Source organism: Mizuhopecten yessoensis, unplaced genomic scaffold (genome assembly GCF_002113885.1).
Source record: "Mizuhopecten yessoensis strain PY_sf001 unplaced genomic scaffold, ASM211388v2 scaffold5519, whole genome shotgun sequence".
Taxonomy (NCBI): domain Eukaryota; kingdom Metazoa; phylum Mollusca; class Bivalvia; order Pectinida; family Pectinidae; genus Mizuhopecten; species Mizuhopecten yessoensis.
In genome coordinates, this window is record NW_018406089.1 from 1412667 (window position 1) to 1438925 (window position 26259).

Consider the following 26259-nt stretch of genomic DNA (forward strand, 5'->3'; position numbering starts at 1 on the left):
TTCTCCCGAGAAGCAGGTTTTGTATATATGACTAAAACTATTTGAGGTTTTACATAAAAGCATGTAAATCTGCATAACATTTTCCAATAAAAAAAACCACTTTAATTTACACCAAAAATACATACTTCAGATTTTGTAAGACATTACATAGAGACTTATATTAAAAGATTTAAATGTTATAATTTATTTGATAATTTTTTATTTTGAAAATGAAATGGAAGTAAAACTTTTCATAACATATATATGTATAAATGACTACATAACAAGCTCACAACTTTGTATCATGGTCACTACTGATAAAACACCATTTGTGGTTATATCAAGCTGAACTACCATCAGAGGTCATAGATGATCCAAACTGAAATTTATTGTGATACAATAACAAGAGGCCCAGAGGACCTGTATCGCTCACCTGTTTCTTATTTTTTTTACATGAAACTGACATAAAGGGATCTTCAGACCAAATTTGGTAACTAGAACACAAGACATTTTAACATCTTTTAACGCTTAAGATATTTTTGTTTGAAATTTGAAATTGTAATTTTAAAGCTTTTAACCCACGTTGACATTTGACTCCGGCTAGCACTTAAAGTTGACCTTTGACCTCATTACTGTATTTTAGAAAAAGATTCGCACTGCTGGTCTAGATAACATACTCAAGTATCATGACTCTAGACCAAATGCTTCTTAGGATATTGTTGTTTGTGGTTTTTAACATATTTGACCCCTGTGACCTTGAAACTAGGTCAAGGTAATTTTTATGAGGAAACTTCAAAGCACTCCATCCCAGGTACCTACTGGCCAAATATCAAGACCCTAGGTCCTCCAGTTCTTCAGAAGAAGTCGTTTAAAAGAAAAAGTTGACAGACGGACGATGGACGCCGCAGTACGGCATAAGCTCACATGGCCCTTTGGGACAGGTGAGCTAAAAATGTTTAGACTTAGAAAAGGCAAATCAATATGATTGTTTGCACAGGTACAAAATAATTCTACATGAATAATTGCATTATAATATTTGATTGTTTTTATTTAAAGATGAGGTTGACAAAAATTCAATATCGTGACAGAATTTGTGCAGAAAAAAAATGTCGCACTCTTTTAAGAGACTAGAACATTTACTAACAGCGTCAGCAATATTTGAAATATCTGACTAGGAAAATTAGCATTAACTAAACATTCATTTAACATTATCATATATTAAATTACAAATCACAAACAAATAATTTATCTAAAAAAGTCTACATTCCAACATTCTGTTTCATCACAAAATTCTCGCTGCACGCATACATCAACATACGGAAATACTGTAGGCAAAATGTGCCCTAAAGAGACCATTTTAACTAGCATCAAAATAACTTGTTAATTTCTACATATACTTCTCTCTGTGATCTAAATTCTGTAAAACAGGCAATATTTTTCAATGTTTTTTTTTTTACTTCATGCCATTAAGACAGATAAAACACTTCTTTTTAAATCTTAAAAAAGTTGACTCGGATTGTATCTTTTCTACTAATTAAAAGTGATAAAATGATGAAAATCTGAGAAAAAATAATGTTAACTTTTTTTACCGAGATTGGCAATAGACATTTGTGTGAAAAGTCCTGGTGGAGAAATTATTAAGTACGACATTCTTTGGCAAAATAGTTCTTATAATGATATATTTCTATATTTCAACAGAAGAAATTGGCTGACAGAGACGAGCAATATATGGAACAAGACAATGTTCCCGTAAATCCATGACTACATAAATTTCTTATCATGTCCCAACAAAAGAATACACAGTTGTACGTTAAGTTTATAAATTAATATTCAAATGATAAAACATTATTTGAATAAATTTGGCGAATATAGTGAAACCGGCACCATTCAATAACATCATAAATACATGTGTTGTCACACAGTTTCATTGCAAAGCAACAAAAAACACCTAAGTATACACATACAAATATAAAATATGATTAAGTCCTCCTGTAATCAGTATTTTTTCTTAAAGTAAAAATAAATTTATACTGTTAAACAGTCAAAATAGTTTTACCAATACTGTTAAACAGTTAAAATAATTTTACCAATACCGAAAAACGGAAAATTTCATGGTGGGGAAATGCTCACAATTTTCGCATGGAGTAAATGAGCACAACATTATCCACAAACAAATTTATATTTATATGTCATATAGAATATAGATATAAATAATATATAGACTTTTGAATGATTGCCAACGCGAAAAGTTTCAACACCACAATCAGTTTAAAGTTTTGAAGTTGAAAACGTGAATATTTCCACACTTGAGAATTTCCATTTGTACAGTTATCACTCTAGATCAATTTCACAGCTTTCTGGTTAAGACCTTCATCAGTCAATTTGACATGGAAATATAAAAGTGACATAGCAGTAAGGGCCATACACTCCCTGAGGAAGGTCTAAGCCAAAAAGCCTGGAAATTAACCCATTCACCCCTGAAGTCACATTTAAACCTTACCAAATCACAGACTGGGCAAGGCCAGTTTGAATATGCAGGGGTGAATGAGTTAAGTGACGGCTGGTATTAGTTTTATTTCGTTCCCTGAACGAACATTTTTGATAAGATTAGTAAAAATAGTTTCTTTGTATATAAACATTGTCAGGAAAAGGCAGAGGAACTTTTCTCTAAGTAACTGCCAAAATACATTATTAATAACTCGTTCACCCCTGAAGTTTCAGAATAGACCATTCCAACCTTTGAATTGGAAGAGTTCAAATGTTTCTTCAGGGGTGAAAGACTAAATGTAGGCTTTTCTATCTGATTGAATTTGTGAGTTAGAAAAGCTCAATATCTGCCAGTTAAAAACAGTGACGTGAAAGATTTTATATGGCGGGGAGTTCTCCGTAGCACCCAAACCAACACAAATTTTGTTTGGTGTTAAGAAAAGATGGAGTTTGGCAACTTTAAAGGAAATTATTCCTACAAGGTAAAACAAAATGTGTTATTGTATGTAAGTGATGATAAAGTTGAAACGGCTGTTTATTATATTGTTTAATGTAACACTGCTGTATGTCAAATTTCTGGTAATATCATGTTTTACTAAAACACTAGTTTTCCCTTTGGATACTGATTGTATCTTGTCATCGGATGAATTGCATAGTAACGAGTTATTCTAATTATCTGTAAATATGATGAAGGGGGTATCATTTCAATATTCTATCTAGTGGCAGATTTCAGAATTAAATCATTCTTTTGTTGACACAATTCGGCCCTCAAAATAACCCAAACAAGGAACTGAGATTCAGCGGTTGTATTACGATCATCTGTGAGTTATCTTCCCTGTTATAATAGCATGTCAAGTTCAGCGGTTGTATTACGATCATCTGTGAGTTATCTTCCCTGTTATAATAGCATGTCAAGTTCTGTCACGGATTGCTTTATATTTCTAGCATAAATATGTATGATTCAAATTATACCAAAAAACTTTCATCCTGTCAAACTTTTGCCTTTCATCAATAAAACAAAATCCCCCCCAGTGTTGATTTTGCCTTTCGCATTTAATAACTACGTAAATTATGTCTCCTTATATTTGCTGTAGTGATATATTCACCCACATCACGGAGGGCAAAAAGGCGAAAATTAAAACGGTGGCAGAAGGTTCTCTGTGTATATCCTTATCCCTGTTTTTCCTCCTCAAAAAAAGAATACTTCCTTTCTCACTCAGGAGAATACTATGGTAAATATTCTCTCTATGAACAACAATAGGTTATGATACAATTTTTCTCACATATCTTTAAAAAAGCACAAACCTTTAAAATAGTACAAACAACAAAGAGAAATTCACAAACTTGTACAAAATCTACTCACAAAGTTCTGTCATATTTTTTCACTTTCAGAGGGAAAAATACTATTTGTTTTATCATAAAAACATATTATTTGAAAATATTTTTTCAAAATATTCTATTAAAAAAGAGCAGTCATAGGAACTGTTTGGTTGGTAAATAACCTATATTGATGCTAGTATCCATACACACACAAAATTCTCCAGTGTAAAATGACAAATTCCTTGTAGCTGAATAAAACACAACCTACAATCTACAATAAAACTTCCCTATAAGCCCCCATTTGACCAACAGAAATTTGGCATTATGTAGGGGTTTGTCAATATGAGGGAGGTATATCAAGTGTTTAAAAAAAAATTGAAGCATTTCTAAATAATGGTGAAAAATGGAAAGAAAGGCATTAAAATAGAGTTTATTTGCGGTGTTTCAGTTTAAATCCATTCTGATAAAAAAATCAGAAAACTAGCTTGTTTTCTGTTTTTCCTGAGGGCGACTTTAAAAAATAATATCTATAATAAGTTGTCATCAAATGACTACGACGTCTACAATTTAAAAGTTGAAAGTGCAGAAATATTGGGAATGAAAGATCTGAGGAGATTTAAGACATTAATTGGACTTTGGTGCAGATAATGGAAGCAAACAAGAGGCCCAATGGGCCTGCATCGCTCACCTGGTATAAATCTCACACTTGTAACTTACTTAAAAGTGATCTAAAATAAAGCTACAGGCAAAATATCAGTATATATTATTAAAATTCATTCAGAAGACCCTGTTAATTTTTTTAAAAACATTTCACCCCTGTGATTGAAAGTCGAACAAAGTCATTATGTTGAACAAATTTTATAGCCTTTCATCTCAGGATGCAACTTGCAAAGTATCAACATCCTGGGACCCATGGTTATTCAGAAGAGGTCGTTTAAAGTTTTTAAAAAAAATTGACCCCTGTGACCTTGAATATAAGTCAAAGTCATTCACTTTAACAAACATAGTAGTCCTTGATCCCAGCATGCTACTGACTAAATATCAACATCCTGAGCCTTTTGGTTATTCAGAACAAGTTGTTTAAATATTTTGAACATATTTGCTCCTTGTGACCTTGAATATGATTCAAGGTCATACATTTAAACAAACTTGGTAGCCCTTGATCCTAGTATGCTACTGACTAAATATCATCACCCTGGGCATTTTGGTTATTCAGAAGAAGTTGTTTAATGTTTTTAACATATTTGACCCCTGTGACCTTGAATATGGGTGAAGGTCATGCATTTGAACAAACTTTGTAGCCCTTTATCTCAGCATGCTACTGGCCAAATATCATCACCCTGGGCATTTTGGTTATTCAGAAGAAGATGTTTAAAGTTTTTAACATATTTGACCCCTGTGACCTTGAAAATGGGTGAAGGTCATTAATTTTAACAAACTTTGTAGCCCTTCATCCCAGTTTGCTTCTGACCAAATGTTGACACCCTAGGCCTTTCGGTTATTAAGAAGAAGTCGTTTAAAATAAAATATTGACCCCGGACGACGGACGACGCGCCAAGGCATAAGCTCACTTGGCACTTCGTGCCAGGTGAGCTAAAAACGATTAATTTCCATTGAAATAAGTTTTTGGAATGAGCTAAGGAATAACGATTATTCATGTCTGTTACATTAGTTCTTGGTTACACAATTGATAAAGAAGGGAATACACATCAATTTCGTCTAGGGTTTGAACCCAGGTCCTCCATACCTACTGTGATCATAGCATCCTTGCCATTTTGTGTACATTTAAATATAGAATATATAAAATATACTATAGCATCAACACACTAGGTCAAAATGAACTACAGCATCAACATATAAGGACAAAATGTACTAAAGCGTCAACATATAAGGACAAAATGTACTAAAGCGTCAACATATAAGGACAAAATGTATTACATCGTCAACACACTAGGACAAAATGTACTACAGCGTCAACACAAAAGGACAAAATGTAATACAGTGTCAACATATAAGGACGAAATGAACTACAGTGTCAACATATAAGGACAAAATGAACTACAGTGTCAACATATAAGGACAAAATGTACTACAGTGTCAACATATAAGGACAAAATATACTAGTGTCAACATATAAGGACAAAATGTGCTACAGTGTCAACATAAGGACAAAATGTACTACAGTGTCAACATATAAGGACAAAATGTACTACAGTGTCAACACAAACAGATAAAAATGTACTACAGTGTCAACACAAGCACAAAATATACCACAGCATCAATATGAACAAATATACCGAAGTGTCGACGTACTGTGAAAATATACCATAGCGTTGACACACAAGGACGAAATACCAGTAAACTACAACAAACTAGGACAAAATGTACCAGTGTCAACAAAATAGGACAAAATGTACCAGTGTCAACAAACGAGGACAAAAAAAAAATCCATATGAAAAGAACAACAACAAAAGGAAATACATGATTCCCCCAAACAGAGGCGATATCTATTAAACTTCAACTTACTGGGTAATCTGTGCTGATCGAATAAATTTGTTTTTTTCTATATTGATATTTTGTTTTAGCACTGTACAAAATTTGGCATGAATAATGCAATGTATTTTTGACTGTATCTTATATAAATTTACGAGGCCGATAATGATCCATTACTGCACTTATCCTGTAACAAGCCCAGGGGGCCACACAAAATACTCAATAATACGGTATGGGCACATTACAGGGCACTGAAGATATCATTTGCTGGTATTTCTACCAAATTCCAGTTGATAAGGGTGGGCTGATTACTGGTCATAGTTTTACAGCCGGATAACACAGTATTTAATTATCAATAATAAGGAAATTGTCACACGGAATGACCATACCGATACAAACTTCAGTCATGTAACACAACATTTTACCGTTATATCAAAGTTTTACTTTATACACAAACAATGTACCTATTTACTAACAGTAATGTGTCGCAAGATTTCAAGACCGACTGGTCCCTTTGTCAAGCTATGACCGAGTGAGCGATTTGTATTGTTTACCTGTAAAACGATGTGACGAATTGTATATTTCTTGCATCACTCGACCCGGGATGTTTTGACTATCATTTGAGAACGTATACCAATGGTTCCCTACCAGTAATCTATTCGATACAGTGTGTATACGCTCTCTATTGATAGGCAAAATGTCCCAGGTCGCTTACTCAGTCATAGCTCGACAAAGGGACCAGTCGGTGTTGAAACCTTACGACATGTTTAATATGTACATTGTTTGTGTATGAGGTAAAAGTTTGATATTACTTATTTCCAAACTGATGAATCTTATTAAAGATGTTTTTTTTAAAATTTGTATTCAAACAGTATAGGTTTTGGTTCAAAATTATGTTTCAGTTTTCAGTTTATTTGTATAAATGTTAAATGGGTAGAGATTGATACAGTGTATCAGAATAATCAAAATGTCCCGTCAAATGGCAAATACATTTTCAATACGTTTAGTCATGGCTCACAGCGTTTCACTGTTACGTCTTTGGCACAGAATGTAAAGTCCTAAAATACATTGGTGATAAAAAAACAGCTATTTCTAAATAGCGTCAAAACATTAAAATGTGACCAAAAAATATTGCTTCTATGAAAAATAATACATGTGAGCATAATTAAATACTTGCATTTCTTTGTACAGTGTTATTTTTAAATTTCCTATTTTCCCATTACTTTTTGTTTCTCCTTACTGCGAAAATGATTTGTGTTTACTGTAAGCGAAGTCATTTCAAGGAACCAATGAATTTAATCGAAATATTTCTCTACAGTTCCTGTTTCTTGTGAAGAATTACTTCTGCTAGATTCTGCTCTGCTCATATGTAGGACATCTCTATCCTAGGTATGGTAGAAGTGTTTCTCTTTTAACCCTTTCACCACTGCAGACCATAATGGACTCATCCAGATCAAGGTATGGTAGAGTTTACTTAAGTTACAGAGGAGGGAAAGGGTTAAATATGCAGAATTTTATCTTATCTATATTAAAAGTATCTTTTCTTGTTGCTTGTTGATGAAACTTCAGTAAGACTTAACAGTAAACATGAAACTTAATGATTCAAAAATAAACTTAACAAAAACACCCTTCACAAACAAACATTGAACTGGAACCAACCAGTTATCGTCAACAACCAGTGATCATGTTTGACATATTTTCCTACTTTTCTTTTGAAATACTGAATGCCCTGAAATTTAGACCTTTTTCTGTTAAAACCTTATTATTTCATCAAGTGAAATTTGATGAAAGTGAAAGGAATGAAAATACACCATTCACAGGCACTAGTAGTTTTAGGTAAAAGGTCAGGGGTCAATTATTTTACTGTAACTCTAAAACAAAATGTAACTGCACTGTTATGAACTCTAAACATCCCATTGTTAATACATCATTGAACAAAACATTATGTTACAGGTTAAATTAATGACATCATTTTACATTTTAAAATAATATTTGAAAATTTATCTTTACACCCTCTTAATCAAGTTATCCTACTATTTTGCCAGTATTTTTTGGGGAAATTTCCGTTATTACATTCAAACATAAATCCAATGATATCCAGCTTGTGAAAGTAGTTGTGTAGACTAAGATGCCAAATTGTTCATGGTAACTCATTGGATGGGATATTGACATAGGTATATATTTTTATTTGGCATAACTCTTTCTCCCCTATAATTTCATATGAAATTTTCCAACCTTTGAATTGGAAGATTTCAAATGTGTATTCAGGGGTGAATGAATTAAAGTGGTGGGGATCTGGAATCAACAGAGTAAAATATAAACTTCCGGGTATTCTGTGGTCTGGTGACTCTAAGGGTGTCATATAGGTCATCTTCAAGGTCAAATAAAAATGAAATGTTCTAAGCACACATTTAGGGCTTTACTAATGGACATGTGTATCTCACTCATACCAAGGACTATAACTCTGCACAAGCTAAATAAATACACTCACTCTAAAACATGGTCATCTCCATTTCTCTATCACTATCAACGGGTTGTCTCCCTTCCTCTTTCATCATCATGTTCACACATATTTCTGTTGATATTTTTGTTTACAAATGTATCTTCCTGCACACACAAATATTTTTACACTTTATCACAAATTGATAATCATATATATATATATATATATTTATGTTTTTTTTATACACAATAAAGTTGTGAGCCCTTCAGATAACAGCTGCAGGAACCATAGCTAGATATCCAATCATTTTGTTTTATTTTGAAATTTTAGCTTATGGGACCATCTATATATAATTTTTCTCTAAAATTCTGACAATCTTTGGTCCAATAATCTAAACTTTCGACACAAAAGAAATTGAGCTAGTTTCCTGTAACTATATATATATTCTGATACAAGCCAACAAGATGAAATTCATATAATGATAAAAAAGCTCCACGTTAACCATCAGCCATGTTTTCGTTACAAAAAAAATATTATAAAAATGAAATGCAATTTCTTATGGAAAAAATAAATCATGAAATCATCTGATAACAAATACAGAAAATGCATAGCCTACTAATATAGACATTGTGATGATTGATATGTTGATGAGAAAATACAATGAATGAACCGTTGTACAGTGTACTTTTGGAACAATTATATTGTTAATAATATATATTTTCATATCGTTGCGATGTGATTGTTTGCAGTGAAATTTGTATACAAGTTTCTACTGGTAATGTGAGCCGGTACATCAATGGTGACGTGCCTATGTACCGCTGCACGGTGATCCCTCGTTCTGTTCCGTGATTGTCAGTCACATGACCTATGAGTAAATGGTGATGACTTCGTGTCCACTTCCTCGAACCATTAACACTCGGTCTAGACCCTCGGTCAGCACTTCTAAAAACTCCATATCTAGAATAATGGTCAAGGAATAGAACAGAGAAAAATGGAAACAACTGTCTTTTTTTTCAAACATTGCCAAAAGAGTACACTACAGCCTACTGTCAGCCACAAGAATAAATGTATCCTTACAATTAATTTTATAGCAGTAATTCCAGATCCTGTAAAAACATGCCAAGCAAAGGAAAATCAGGAGTTATGCGATATAGTTCAAAGCTAAACTGTTTGGTAAATCTCTTTAATGCTAGACCCAAAGATTCCTTAATTAATATTTTCTCCAAAGCAACAAGCATGTAAATGGTTGATATTAAATATAGCACATTTACAAAATAAATATTTGTGGGGAAAATTTCAACCTCAATATGTTTGGCAGACGAAAAAAGAAAGCACATTTTCCAATGTTATCAATATACCCTAAAATCTCAAGAAAAAGTTGCATATGGTTTAATTTCATGTTTTGGTAAAAAAATCCAGACCTATTTTTTTAAGGCAGTTCTATTTTCATAGTCACAAGACAGTTAACACCAATGGCCTGTTTTCAAGCCCTTCCATTCTTGCATGGAAAAGTAATTTTGCTATAGTTATTTTAATGAAACAAAAACATTTTGTTTCCTATAATCAAACTGATGCGATAATTATTGAACCATGTACTATGATGGGTACCAGTAAAACCTGGCGAAGAGGGTAAACACCATTCCTACATGGCAATTTTCACAGCCTAACCTTTTTCAAAAGCAGGCTTATTACCCAGATATTTTTGACTGCAACTTAATCCCTGACTGGCACATTTCCTATAATCAGGCTTACCATTGAGATTTAAGTGAATATTGTCCCTTTAATTCATCCCACATAAAAATACATGGGTGTCAACCTCTGAAACCTTCAATAAGAAGATCTCCATCATTTCACATTTCCAATGAGGAAGATAATGTGTGAAACATGACTGAAACGGCTTTGCTCGATTTATCTTTCCCTTTTTATGTATCAAAATAACTCCCAAAAGCATTCATTTGATTCAGACACACCTGTTATGATCATTACATACACCCTGCAGTAACTTGGAGATCATTTGATTCAGACACACTTGTTATGATCATTACACACATCCTGCAGTAACTTGGCGATCATTTGATTCAGACACACCCGTTATGATCATTACACATACCCGGGAGGAACTTGGAGATCATTTGATTCAGACACACCTGTTATGATAATTACACACATCCTGCAGTAACTTGGAGATCATTTGATTCAGACACCCCTGTTATGATCAATACACACACCCTGCAGTAACTTGGAGATCATTTGATTCAGACACACTTGTTATGATCATTACACACATCCTGCAGTAACTTGGAGATCATTTGATTCAGACACACCCGTTATGATCATTACACATACCCTGCAGTAACTTGGAGATCATTTGATTCAGACACACCTGTTATGATCAATACACACACCCTGCAGTAACTTGGAGATCATTTTATTCAGACACACTTGTTATGATCATTACACACATCCTGCAGAAACTTTGAGATCATTTGATTCAGACACACCCGTTATGATCATTACACATACCCTGCAGTAACTAGGAGATCATTTGATTCAGACACACCTGTTATGATCATTACACACACCCTGCAGTAACTTGGTGATCATTTGATTCAGACACACCTGTTATGATCATTACCCACACTCTGTAGTAACTAGGGGATCATTTGATTTAGACACACCTGTTAAGATCATTACACACATCCTGCAGAACCTAGGAGATCATTTGACCACAGGATGTAGATTTTGTGTGAGTTTGGACTTAAATGAGGGAGTTTTGAGGGAGATTGGTAAATTTTGGTCAAAATATGGCAGTCTCTGTCCTAACGAGGGACGTTTGACAGCTATGAAAATGTATCTTACACTACACATCATATAATACAAAATTGACTTTTGTCGACTACAGCCTTAGTTGAGGCAGTCCTATCAAGGATACAGTTAAGTTCGCCAGCTTCGGTCTTCGGTGGGGCCGGCAGATTTAAGATGACAAGTTGTGACTCGTGAGATTTTTCAATGATCACCTCGTTGAGACGTACGGCTGTGTGCATCCTCCTCACATTCCTTTGATCTCTGTGGGTAAAGGGAGACAATCAGTACGAATGTAAACAAGACATATATATACTTACCATCACAGTCAACAAGTGACTGTTCAATTCACCTCCCTGTCAAACAGACATGAAAATTTAAAATCAAATTTTAAAATCTTAAATCATGCTTATGATTAAAGCATGCCTGTTTCAATGGAAGAAAAAACTAAGGAATAAACTAACATTACAAAATTTAAAAGGTTGTTTACACTATCGTCGGGCAATCAAAACTTGCCACTTTACCATTGCTGTTGATAAAATGGTTCAACTCTAACTTTTCTAATTCTCAGCACCAGCATTAAGGCCCAATGGTCCTGTCTCTCCCACAAACATGTTATATCAAGATCAAATATACAATTTTACCAGCTACGATCGAGTGATGTATTAAAATAGAATTTAAATCACAAATATTGTTTTATAATATGAAAACTTTTATTAAAATTTACAAGTTATGGGATTTAAAATGATCAACATCAGTTAGAAAAACCTTTTTTTATAGAGAATTGGCTGGAAAAGTGTTGCAAATTTTTTCACAATAAAATGTGATTGAATATACTTTGTGTGATGTGACTGGTCTTACTTTAAAAGTGCAATGTGAGTGGCTTGGAAAGCTTAGGGTATAACAATAGAGTGATTGGTCGATGGCTGTCTGTTATGTCTGATCCAGGGAACTATTTTACATAGTTTGCACAAGTAAGTGTGATATTTAACCAATAATAATAATAATTATCACAACCTAGTTCGTAGGTCGTCTCGAAAAGGTTAACAAATTAATATCTGTGGTTTTAGGGCCTTTGCAACCAGCCAATATCTTTCTCAACTCCCTGGGGAGCATACAGCCGGAGCTGCCATTTCGACACTCACAGCTAGCATTCAACAATTATAGCACTGCCCAACCACATACTGGAACAAGCGGAGTAAAGTAATTTGTTCAAGGATACAACAAAGTGCCGTGCCGTGACTCGAACCTGCAATCGTTTGGTCATGAGCCCGGCGTCCTACCACTAGACTACCATGCCTCCAAGTTAACAAGTTTACCAAGTAATAAATCTGTAATAACTTCATATTTTTCGTAAGTATAATGTAATTTTCACCCATTGTAAAGTCCCTGGGAAGCATTTTGTGGATCTGATAAATTCATGATGAAAATGGTGGTGTTCTTCCTACGGTTGCTTTTTCTGGTGAACTTTTTGACAAAATCTGCCCATAGATATTAGATCTTATTTTGATGCAGGTTAACTCAAAATCTTCCCATTTCAAAGATATTGATGAAACTTGCTGGAGCTTATCCCATGAAAATCTTACGGAATGATAACTTGTTTTAGGTATTTTTTATACTGTAGAGTACTTCCAATTTATGTGATTTTTATTTTCAATTACCCTGTATTTATAAGAGCTACAACAATACATGAACATAACAATATGTATCACGATAGTGTGGTCACGATACAATACGTATCACGATAGTGTGGTCACAATACGATACGTATCACGATAGTGTGGTCACAATACGATACGTATCACGATAGTGTGGTCACAATACGATACGTATCACGATAGTGTGGTCACGATACGATACGTATCACGATAGTGTGGTCACGATACGATACGTATCACGATAGTGTGGTCACAATACGATACGTATCATGATACTGTGGTCACGATACGATACGTATCACGATAGTGTGGTCACGATACGATACGTATCATGATACATATAGTAACAATAGATGCAAAGCGAAAAGATTGGTTAAAAAAACTCTTAATGGCAATATATCAACTGGAAATAGACTTGGTCCAAAATGGGCATGACTTAAAAAGTTTCATACAATTCACGTCTTTTGAAGTGCATGCCGAGCTGGAGCTTCACTAGCCATGTTGGAAAGGATATGAGTAGACTAAATTCAGAAAAGACAGAATCCGAAATATCGTAGGTGTATCGTGACTTCCCAAAAAATATTGTGTATCGTACCGTATTCAAAATATCGTGATATATCGCCGCACTACATATCGTTGCAGCCCTAGTATTTATCCTACAATAAGCAAAGGGGCTCAACACATTATCACTGACTCAACGTCATAAAGTCTTTGCTGGCATCTCTACTTTATTGCAATTGTTACTGGGCATGGGTTTATTACTGGGCATGGGCTTATTACTGGGCATGGGTTTATTACTGGGCATTGGTTTATTACTGGGCATGGGCTTATTACAGGGCATGGGCTTATTACTGGGACTGCGTTTATTACTGGGCATTGGCTTATTACTGGGCATGGGTTTATTACTGACATGGGCTTATTACTGGGCATGGGCTTATTACTGACATGGGTATAATAATGGGCATGGGTTTATTACTGGGACTGCGTTTATAACTGGGCATGGGCTTATTACTGGGCATGGGTTTATTGATGGATAAAAACATTAATTTTTCATTAAGCATCGATTACAAATTCAATTATCATGTGAACAATTCCTTACTCATGTATAGGCTGAGTGAAATATGTCTTCAGTTGAGTCCATGAAAATTAGTGTGTTTGCATGTGATAAAAGTTACACAAATGTAAGTGGACCGTGTTCACAGTGAAAGGATAAATCTTCCGTGGGCTGAAGTACAGATCCCAATTTTTCTGGGATTTAGATATCTAGCTTTCTTTTCACAGCTGGATTTAGTCTGTCACTTTTGGTTAAAATCGTATATTTTTAATATTATTATCTACAGTTGTCTTGGAGATATTATAATTCATTAATCCATTAGTTTGTTTATTTCATTGATTCATAAGAGAATATCTTAGGACATGTGCCACCTCATACATATGTTTTACCTGTGATTTGCGTTAATTAAAGAGCTATTTTCCTTTAAATAATCATAAATACATTGACTAAGTCGTTATGACTATTGTACAAGTTTTTTGATGCGGAATTCCTTTGTAAAGGCAATACAAATGTTATAGTAAGGTGGCATACCACCTTAAATACCCTGATCATATTGGAAGCTCTTTTTTGGCACTAAAACTGTGGTTAACAAGATTTCAAAATCAATCACAAAATTTACATATAAATCCTGAAGTCTTCAAATACTACATTGTCAATCTGTAATAACTGTTCAGCAAAAATTACAAAAGCAGCTGCATATAAAAAATGTTCTAAGGGAAAGGAATGATCAAAACACTAGTAATTTTTGTATGTGTGTGGAGACAAAGTGAAGGTGTACAGTAAAAGACAGAACCAGACAGCTTACGGCTTGATATCTTTTAGTTCCAATATTGGGCTGGTTTTCGATGATCGCCCAAACCAAGATGATGGCCTAATGAGAGAGGAACAAAGCACAAAGCGTATCAAAGATGACTTCAATCACTGTCACTGACACGGTTACCATGTCAACAATGTAATTAACATCGTGCACACGGTTACCATGTCAACAATGTAATTAACATCGTACAGAGTGTCTACAACTGTAACGGTGGATCAAAACCAACATGGCTGCCATAGAATTACGGGTCAATATTAGGACCATTACTTAATTTATTATAACACAGCTAAAAATACTCAGATATTTGTTTTAAATACTCAAATATTTGTTTTAAATGCTCAGACATTTGTTTTAAATACTGACATATTTGTTTTATTCCAATGTTGGTTCTAACATGACACAAGATACACACAATGTGTTGCTTCCCAAATACCAAGTTTCAAGAAAAAAAGTCACATGATTTAATTGGCAGTCAAGCAGGACATTAGGGGGGCATGTATACTTCCTGTATAATGTAAATCAGGACATTAGGGGGGCATGTGTACTTCCTGTATAATGTAAATCAGGACATTAGGGGGGGGCATGTATACTTCCTGTATAATGTAAATCAGTAACAAACAAAATTTGTTGCAGTTAACTCTTTCACCACTGTAGACAATAATGGACTCGTCCAGATCAATGCATGGTGGAGTCTACTAAAGTAATATAGGGTTGAAAGGGTTACAGATTAGCAATGGATGGAAATGGCTGAATTTTCACTTCAGTTGTGAAAGGTTTATCTACTGACCAGTGCTTGGTCATCAGACATGCAGACAGGAACAACACAGCAATGATTTTGTATGTTGTTAACATATTTACATTCTTGATGTTTGTTCTGTACATGAATCTACCAACTGAAAACAACTGTCATTAGGCCATGAATACACTATGAATACAACGTTTCTCGTGCAACCAGTCAGCTGATTTCACAAGCAATGACAACTTCATATTACTACGCATAGAACCGTTTCTGAGAAGAGTAATCACCCTTCTCCGAGATAAGGTAGTTGCGAGAAATAGTAATAAACATTACAAAAAACATGAATGTTGCACCAGTGTACCATTATTATTGTTATTTTAATTTGAAATTAAAAGAAATATTTGTAACATTGTCATATCAAGTACTGACTTCCGACTCGCAATCGGTTCCTCGTAGTCACAAACTTTTTAACACCAGAATGTTCGGCTGGATAATCCCCATGACATCAACTTCCAAATTAAACCCAGAGAACTTTGTAATGACACAGGGCACTTTATCCGTCAACTTATCATCATTTACATCTGCAGGTTTTTTGGCAAACAGCATTTTCAACGGCTGTACATTTAACTTCACGTGAGCTCTATGCCTAATGCGGCTGAGTGCCCTGAATGGTTATAATGGTGACCGATGATTTGAAATTATACAATATGCAGTGTTTAATGGAAAAAACCCGTCAAATAGGACAACTTTCAAAAATGAAAGGAATATCAAGTGTTGGTTATTATTAGATTCTAGATATATATTTTTGTTTCAACAAAACCAGCTGATCAGCGGAAGTCGGACAATTGAAGTTTGTGTGTAGGCTGTAATTGTGGCTGTTCCTTTTTATGGTTTCCTGTCCGATACTTATATTAAAATACTAAATTTACAAAAAGAATTGCAACTTTTTTATTGTAGTTCATCGTTATGTAAATATATGAATTGAATGGATTTTTGTTCATGTACATTGTGGCAATGAATAGCAGTAGCTGATCTACATATCTTCTGAGGATATGTAGATCAGCCACTGCTATTCATTGCCACAATCCATATATAGCCGTCAGATTTTCAGTATTTACCAAAAGTACACATGCTCTCCATAACGTTGTACTTTTCACCTTAATGCCAAAATTTTTCTTGTAAAATTGCTTTCCGAAGATTTCATTTTTTAGCATAACAGTTACAATAGCACTCTATGCATAAGGAATCACTATGAAATATACATAGATAAGTTAGTGTGTACTCACGGTTTCATGCTGAGGAGGTCGTTGACTGGACTTGGGGGTGATGTGGCTTTCTTATCACTTTTGAGGCTGGAGGGTGTGAATGTGTACTGGTGTTTCTCCAGCTTCTCCTCATCTGTCGAGGATTCCGTGTTGAGCCCCGTGGGGAGCCCCTCCTCCGTTACTGTCTCCAGCTGTATCTTTACCTGAGCAGGGCTCCTGTGTACATTGTCCAGGATATCTTGGGGCTACATATGGGAAAACTCATGTCAGAAAGGTGACAGACAGTTCATGGATTTATTTAACCTTTTTTTTTGGTTAAATGATCTTAAAATATCAGATATGACAAGAAATTCAGATTGTGATTACTTTTTACTCCTTTCTCTCACTTTTATATCTCCGTCCTCAGTTACTGTACCGAACTATTTCCTCTGAGCTTTTCCTCTCATTTCCTCACAACTTGTCATATGATACTTACGCTAAGCTTGGACCCTCCTCCCCTCATCGCTTTTAATATCTCCGTTCTCTGTTCCATCATTAAAGTCCGTTCATATGTGTACGCTGATATATCATAGTTTGCCTGAAAATGAAATCCACTTAGAGTTTTTCGCAAAACCAGAACATGTAACAGGCCGAAAATATCAAAAGTTCCAAAAAACACATAAGATACACCACCATTACTATTTAACATATTAGCTTGGTTGGAAAGTTTTCCAACAAAAATTTGAAGAAAAGATTTGTGAATGTATATCATTTTTAGGTACCATCAGGAATCGCTCCAAAATTCATGATCAATCATCAATGATTGATCTTTTGATGTGATAAAGAAAAGAGGGGGGAAGTAGGGGAGATCTATCGAAATGGGTAAAATGTGATGGATACTTTTCAAATACCTAGCTTTACGCAAAATGTTTTTTGAATGCAGTGTATTATAAAACTTATTAGTAAACCAATTCTATTCATTCTAAAACGTTTCCGATTTGTTCCACCTCTGAACTCATGACAGTTTTCATGTCATAGTGACATGCATACATTACTCATTTGGAGTCACGTATATAAATAACCCCAGTAGTTAATAAAACATTAAACATAATAAAACCAAACCATATCAAAACATGATTGATCATAGAAAATCCAACAGATTAGTCAAAGTTGCAGTTTAAATGATCAATAATCGAGTAAATTGGTTATTTAAGAAAACACAAAATTTGCAGATGCATATATCAATTCCATGCCATATAATTTGATAGAATTAAAACATGACATATAATTGGTCGATTGACTGGAGAAGGCTTTTGATCTATACCAGTGAGCATTGTACTGGTGAACATTTACGTTTATGATACAAATCATCTGATTGGACGGTTACCCACCATTTCCACGACCTCGACCTCAGCCTCTATTCTGAGGTGGTACATAAATATCTCCAGGTCTTTCTTCATTTGTATAGTGTTGTCCTCCAGTTCTGTGAAAAGTTAAAGAACTTCTTTCTCCTGGCTTGATTTTCACAACAGACCATCCTAGCCTCAACTTAATATTTCAACATTTTGATTTTGTGCTAAAGCCTAATTTCTTGTTCTTGTTATATATTTCATATATACGAGCATGAGAACAGTTCCATGAATGTGAGCCCTGATATCTTATTCTCTTAGTATTTTTTCAAGGTTCTGCATCTAAATGTTTATTTTGTTAATATTTTACCCTAAATTTATCAATAATGAGTTTTAATTATGTCCCCCCCCCCCCCCCCCCCCCCATACTTCTGTATATAGCACTAGGCGTGAAAAAAAATATAAAAAATTGACAAACTAAATTCATATAAAGTAAGAAACACATAATGTATTCCCAATTAGAGTACATACTACATGTACTATAGGTGAAGGATACGAGCCACGGTAAAGATCCGCAGACGACAATTCTTCCAGACTTTGTGTTGTTTTAACAGGAACGGCAGTAACATCAGCATACCTCCATCATGTAGTCTCGTTAAGGAAACTTTTAAACATATTTGTTGATAGACAGACAGAGAAAAATACACATTATCAACGTAAACAAAGCTTAATTGTAGCATTCATTCATAATAACATTATTAAATTCCTCAAGAAAAAAACATCCTTGTACTTCATTTTTTGAAATAAGGACCAATCAGCACTCTGAATACAGAATGAGAAACCCTCGTTAATTCATATCATCCCATGTCAATGATTCTTTCTTCATTCTACACCCATATGGTGGAAAGAAACAACAAACAAGAGGCCCAGAGGGCCTGTTTCGCTCACCTGGTTATCTAAGCAATCATGGCAAAATATTCTCCAAATGAGATCCAAGGGAATAGGTCAGACCCCAAGGCCAATCCTTGTAGCATATCTATATTATATTTTTCATGTCCAGCAATTTAATGTATGGTTATTGCATGGGAATCTCAACTGTTTCCAAGCTGTGACCTAGAAACTAGGTCCCTAGGGTTGTGGCCAGACCTCAGGATCAATAGTAATATCATGACTACATTCATCTCTTTATGCCCAGCATTTGTATATATAGTTTTGGGGTGGGGATCTTAATCGTTTCCAAGTTATGACCCAGGGGTCAAGTCTGCAAGGGTGGGGTAGACCCTGGGGTCAATTCTAATATCATGACTGCATTCGTCTCTTTATGCCAAACAATTGTATATATAGTTTTGGGGTGGGGATCTCAACTGTTTCAAAGATACAACGATCCATAACATACAATATTGTCCCCACCCTACCACTTGACCTCTTGACCCTAGGGCCATACATTTCATAAATTTAAAAGAGAGCTAGTTGATGATTATAATTAAATGTGCCATTACTCTCTGCTACTTGAAGGAGTAGAGCAGAAGATTTTTAAAGATTACCCCATATTTTACCTATTTGGCCCCACCCCTCAGGCCCCTGGGGGCGTAGCCCCATACATTTCATAAATTCAGGTCCCCATGTCCTCGTGATCTTTTATGTCAAGTTTGGTCAAAATTGGCCCAGTATTTTTGAAGAAGATGAAAATGTAAAAGTTGGCGGATGATGGGCGACGGACTATGGACGCTGCGGTATGCCAAAAGCTCACTTGGCCCTTCGGGCCAAGTGAGCTAAAAATGTGTGGTTGGGTGGTGCACTTGCCTTTCACCAAGTCAGCTGGGGTTCCATTCCCTGATCGGACGTGGAAAGGTATGGGGTCACCTGCTAGACCACATGGTTTTATCCCACAATAAGACCCCAACGTGCTAATATCCCGGCCAATAAGAGTGATTTGTTTGAGTTGAAATAACTTGTTTCATAGTTGTTGTAAAATCAATAAAGTTTATACTATAAGAACAAATATTTAAAATGGTCTTGTACTACTAAAGGATATGAACTATCCACCATACATCAATGGTGCCCTTCAGTTTCTCCGAGCTCGGCGGGAAATTGTTGATGCCTTTTACAGCTAACAGCGCCATCTGTCCAGCGTTTATATTCTTAACGGCTTCTGAAAGATCAAGAAGGGACTGGAATCAGTTTACCGAAATGTAACATTTTTGTTCTTTGATCTTTCAATATATTTTTTACTTTGGATTCAATATGTAATTCTGTTTGACATTTTGATGTCTTCAATTATGTGATTCTTAAGATGTGTTAAACAAGGAAAAAGATGTTACGAAAAAGGGGACAAAATGCTACCTACACAAAATCTTTGATCAACATTACTTAAACATTTCTTACTAAAATCTCTATTTATTAAAATGGAACCAAATCTCCAACAATTGTTCCTGAAAATATCATCAAAATCTGATAATATTACCACAATCTTAATATTTACCACTTACCTACATTTGTACCAAACATCTTTGGTAATTGTTACTTTAAATATTGAATATTGACATGCGAGTTAAAAAAGGAAATTTCAAACATTCACCCCTGAAATTTCATAATGAACTATTCCAATCTTTGAATTGGAAGAGTTCAAATGTGTCTTCAAGGGTGAATGTGTTAATTTACACTGATACCTGGAACACTGGCAGATCATGATCAGTAAGTCTACAATAACCTTGACCTTGAAAACTATTCAAACCCCTATTGCCTATCTACATATCCAGGGGCGGAGCCAGACATGTTTTTGGGGGGTGTCACCATTCCAGATTTTAATACTTTAGCAGCGCATGTACACCCCTACATGTCACACGATTAACTTTAATGTCAGTGTCTTGTCCAGCAGTTATGTAGACACCCATTTGTTGATATTTCAAGCATTAAAATTTGATGGCCAAAAACAGTGCAGCAAAGGCGGGTCAGCAGGCGTTTGACATTTTTCTCTGAATACAAAGCTATTGTCTGTACTTCTGCGTTTGTATTTCTTATTTTGGTTCAATTTTCAGTCACCTATGAAAATCAAACATTGAAGCCTAGATAATAAACAGACATCACTAATTATAATTAGACGAATTACACGCTGGTAATTGTGGTCTGTTGTTTACGTTTCACACCTATTGGTCCACATCCCCACAGGTAAATCTACCCGCAGGGCGTAGTTCGCTGATCAGGGTGTCGATTCTAGGAAACAATAAAAAGCTAGTCTTATGAGGGCGAGTCTATGATGTACCTCTCAATGAGTAACTGTCAAATTCATGTGTAACGGTAAAATGGTGATGTGTAGCTTCAGTGCACACATGTACACCGAACAGTACTAAGGGGTGTCACACGATCGACGCGGTCTTATATTGCACTACTTAAACAAAAATCTGGTCATGGACAGGGGGTGTCACATGCACCGGGTGAACCCCCCCCCCCCCCCTCCCCCGGATCCGCCACTGATATCACAGTGTATCACCATGTCAAATTTCAAAAATATTAAGACTTTTGGATTCCACGATCAGGACTGTAACTCCCAATAGTCCATTTTTTTGTAACAATGACCTTGAAAAGTTTTTAAACCCCTATTGCTCATCTACATATCACAGTGTTTCTGAGATAAGCTCCAGACACAAACGTGTGGACAGACATACTGACAGATGGATGAATGGGCAGAGCAATGACAAAACAGACAGATGGACATGGTGATTACTATAGCTATAGGGAACCTGCATCTCTAATGCAACTTCAAATATTCCCAAAATATCTCCATCATTAATGTTTAAATGATTTCAGATCAAAATATTTGATAAATATTACTTATGAATAATTAAAGCTGACACTGTATAAACGTTACCTAGGAAGACTCTGTAACTTTTGGCATTGTGGTCGTGCCTCCATCCGTAGGGCCAGCCAATCATGACGGTGTTGTGTCGCAGTCCACCTAGACCAGCATTCTGGATCCTGGTCAAGAGACAAGACGCTGATTCTCAAAATTGTTGCTTATTATTTGGCTACTATACATACAGGTTTATATAACACAATACCAAACACATTGTCAATTTCATGATTTTTGCTGTTACATGAATCTTCAAATTTGTCACAATGGAATATACTTTCTAACATATATCACTTTACTCTAAACAATCTGGAAAGTAGTATCTTTCCTTGCCAATTAAGGAAAAATTCTATCTCTTAAGGATCCCTGTCCACTGAATTGTGGTTTTTCCTATATGCAGTAACCTCCCCTTAACTTCCATTTGGATATAACTGTGGCCATGGATCTGTGGACCAAAGCAGCTGTGACAGCCTATCTGCATCTCAGAAGCAGACTGACCTTGGAGCGTGACCTGGATGGGCCTAGGACATTTCAAATCTTCAGAGGACCTGGTAAACAACAACTCACTCCCTCATGTCGGCCGAAACAAAGACTTTCATATTAAAGTGAAAGGCAGACGTAAAACCACTCAACCAACCAACCAACTAGGCAGACCCTTCCAATAATCAGGTAGCTCTATCGGTTAGAGTACAACAATCCGAGGTCCAGGGTTTCAATCCTGGTCTAGTCCCACTGAGGTTTCTACACTCAAAACACTATTTTTGATTATATTTTGGTTATTTCATCCTGTTATTTTCTCCAAAAAATACCATAAGGTATTATTTTCTTTTCAGAAATAATTTATCAAAGCTAAAGTCAAGACGGAAAAAGCAGTCTCCAACACTTACATATGTAGTTACCGTTTTTGGCATTGGTAGGGGATCCCTAAGGTGCCTGTGCCTTTTTTTCAGTTTATCATTAAAAAAAAAGATAGAAATCATAGTTCTTTCTGAAAATTACATGAAGATTATACAATAAATATAGTTCTTACATGTGGCAGAGTCCCGCTGTTATATCAGCCGATATAACCAGATCAGCGAAGCCTTTCACTCCTGTCGATTCCACAAGCTTATTCAGAGTCTGGAACAATCAAACACATATTGTCTGAACAGGATATGTTAACCTTGGTATCTACTGTAACTATTGTCATTTTTGTGAGAGTTTGTTTTGTGTTCATTTGCCAGGAAAATCTTCAGAATTACAATCTTTTGTTGATATTGATTTCATTAATAATATTGTTATCATAACTAAAATAGAATCTTCTCAATCACTGATTCAATTATTCCTCAATTCAGCTGTTTTTTCAGTTGAAATAAATTTGCAGTTCTTTTGTTTCACACTTTGTTTTTGGCCAGAGGTTTATGCTCTACAGTAACTGTACCAATATGATGAATATGTGTTTTGTTTTTCCAGCATTCTAGACAATCGAAGCAACTTCCCAAAAAGCAATTACTCTGTACTACTACAATGTATTTGATGACGTTTGAGTTAGTCTACCACGAGACAACTCACCTGTTTTGCTGCCTGAGCGTCAGCGTACCTCTCCTTGAAGTCACCTTCTACGACACTGTTGATCAAGGTCAAACCTTTACCTGTAATACAACATAAGTTTTAATGACCATCTTACTGGACACTCTATATTACTCCTGACCATCTAACTGGACACTCTATTACTCCTGACCATCTAACTGGACACTATTACTCCTGACCATCTAACTGGACACTCTATTACTCCATAATCAAATAGGTTGCACCCACCCAAATACTTTCTTTTCCATGGAAAATGGATTCTTACCATCATTTACCAGTGATTTATTTTGGTCAAAATGGCCAATATAAATTGATATTAAACGACATCCACATCAAAACAAGTGATTATAACAGAATCGAATTACATGGATTATATAGCAGGAAAAATGGTGCATTAAGAAAACATGATATTAACTGAAATGTGATATTAAACGACATCATATTAAGTGAAAAGTATAATGATATAATGCAACCCCAATCTTATTGTCTCCTATCAATCTGTAAAATACCCTTCCATCATTTGTTTTAGATTTGATGTCAGAATGTTTCTCTATGGGTAAATCATTTTGTTATGCTACAACTGTATAGATCTTTATTCCTGCTCTAAGTATTGCCCCATTAATACAGCATTTGTGTCGAGTTGTACGGCCTCCCAACAGATATCAAGCACAGCAATGAAGGCATACCCAGGGTAGTTCCAACCAATGTCAGTGTTAAGGCGTACATTATAATATCATAGGTGACTGGGCGACTCGAGCTTCAAGTTCAATAGCAGAGTTGACTAGTAACCTGCATTGAGGTGACTGACAAAGTTCAGACTTACCTGCTTTGAGGTGACTGACAAAGTTCAGACTTACTTGCTTTGAGGTGACTGACAAAATTCAGACTTACCTGCTTTGAGCTGACTAGCAAAGTTGATCATGTTTGGATACTTTGGTTGTAGGTTTTCATCCATTTTCATCAGAACCAAGATCTGGGGTCTGGATAGAAACATACAAGGAAATGATACCAGCACCACTGACCATACAGAGTTCACTAACATTAATTTACCCTCATCCCCCTCTACTTCAAGTTAAATATGACAATGGGTGCCTAGGGAGACACCAACAAAAGAAAGGAAAAAAGGAAGAATAGATACAGATCACAAGGGTTGAAATGGGGAAAATTTTGGTTTTGTCTATGTCTTCCAAAAATGAGACCAGAAATAAGACCCCACTCGTAATGTCCGCGGAACAGGAAGGGTGCCATGACATGATGTACCCATATCTTTTTATTAATTTCATTGTTTCAAATTCATTGTATGCATCTTTAGCATGTTACAGTTTCCCCGCTGTATCCAGGCTGAAGGAGCCCCTAGTCTACCTACCTCCAGTTTTTGGTGTGGGGTGGACCCTGTTGTAACCTCAGTAAGGAGTATCTGGCGGCAGACATGGCCAGACCTCGGATACCATCTCCCCACTCTTTCTCTGCCCTGTCAGAATATCAATAACACTCATCACTTGTATTTAATGCATTTCGATGCCAAGCTGTTCAAAGTGTAATTGAAACATAGCATGTGGCAAAACTAAATTAAATAATAAAATCTAATCTTAATGGGTAGTATGCCATGCACCCAAAGTGTGCTGTATACTGGAAAACCAGTAAAATTTTCGACTTTCACTGGTGGAAACTGTTTTCATGCAGTTTTGATTTCGCCTTTCACAAAATATTGAGGTTTTTGAAGTAAAACCAATTTTCATGATGTAATACTTACCATAACTTTAGTATGCATATACAATACCTACACCCATCTTTGTAGCCCAAAAACAAAAGATTCAAATATCCCTACCTCCCTACCGTGACGTAACCTCTATCTCGATGACAGAGCCACGGAGTGATCTCCCTTCCTCAAACCCCCTTTTATGGAGCCTAAAGGCAGCCAGGATGAGGAGGCAAGGGGAGGAATACAGGGTGGGACTCCATAAAGTTATGGTAAGTATTACATCATGAAAATTGGTTTTACTTCAAAAACCTCAATTTCATTTCAGTAATAATTACCATAACTTTAGTATGCGAATTCGTCTTACCGTAGTGGAGGCTTCGAATCCAGGCAGACCAGGCTGACGGAACAAACTCGAGACATGCTCAAGGTAGGGAAAAGGTTCAAGGAACCCCCCTAATAAAGCCCCGAAAGTAATTAAAAAATGGAAAACCTCCCCGTGAAACGAGCAGGTGTACCACCGTGGTGCCTGATAGCATACTATTTAAAATCACTGAATTACTGTGGAGGAACAGCCACAGACTGTGCAACCACCACCGGTCCAAGGGAATACAATCCATCAGAATGAGAGGCCAAGGACCGGAGATAAAAATCCGTGAAGGTAGTCTGTCCGCGCCAGAAAGCTGCGGACATGACCTCCTGAAAGGGGGACCCATTGAGGAGGGCCCATGACGCAGCAAGGGCCCTGATCTCATG

At 35.7% G+C, this 26259-nt stretch overlaps 1 protein-coding gene across 3 annotated transcripts in view; it reads right to left on the reverse strand.

Moving 5' to 3' along the window:
- Positions 1 to 5322: 5322 nt before the first annotated feature.
- Positions 5323 to 26259, reverse strand: part of LOC110450837 (solute carrier family 12 member 4-like) — a 106707-nt gene continuing 85770 nt past the window's right edge. For 2 of the 3 annotated variants that reach the window (XM_021498604.1, XM_021498603.1), the window contains 13 exons: positions 25171 to 25275; positions 24696 to 24784; positions 23787 to 23866; positions 23266 to 23354; positions 22254 to 22360; positions 20421 to 20537; positions 18942 to 19031; positions 18428 to 18519; positions 17533 to 17634; positions 17079 to 17302; positions 15042 to 15107; positions 11655 to 11788; positions 5323 to 9679 (listed from right to left, as the gene is read on the reverse strand). In XM_021498604.1, the coding sequence (XP_021354279.1) occupies positions 9588 to 9679; positions 11655 to 11788; positions 15042 to 15107; positions 17079 to 17302; positions 17533 to 17634; positions 18428 to 18519; positions 18942 to 19031; positions 20421 to 20537; positions 22254 to 22360; positions 23266 to 23354; positions 23787 to 23866; positions 24696 to 24784; positions 25171 to 25275 (1387 nt within the window). In that variant the 3' untranslated portion in view covers positions 5323 to 9587. The remainder of the gene's footprint in view (positions 9680 to 11654; positions 11789 to 15041; positions 15108 to 17078; positions 17303 to 17532; positions 17635 to 18427; positions 18520 to 18941; positions 19032 to 20420; positions 20538 to 22253; positions 22361 to 23265; positions 23355 to 23786; positions 23867 to 24695; positions 24785 to 25170; positions 25276 to 26259) is intronic. The other variant, XM_021498605.1, reaches the window with a different exon arrangement.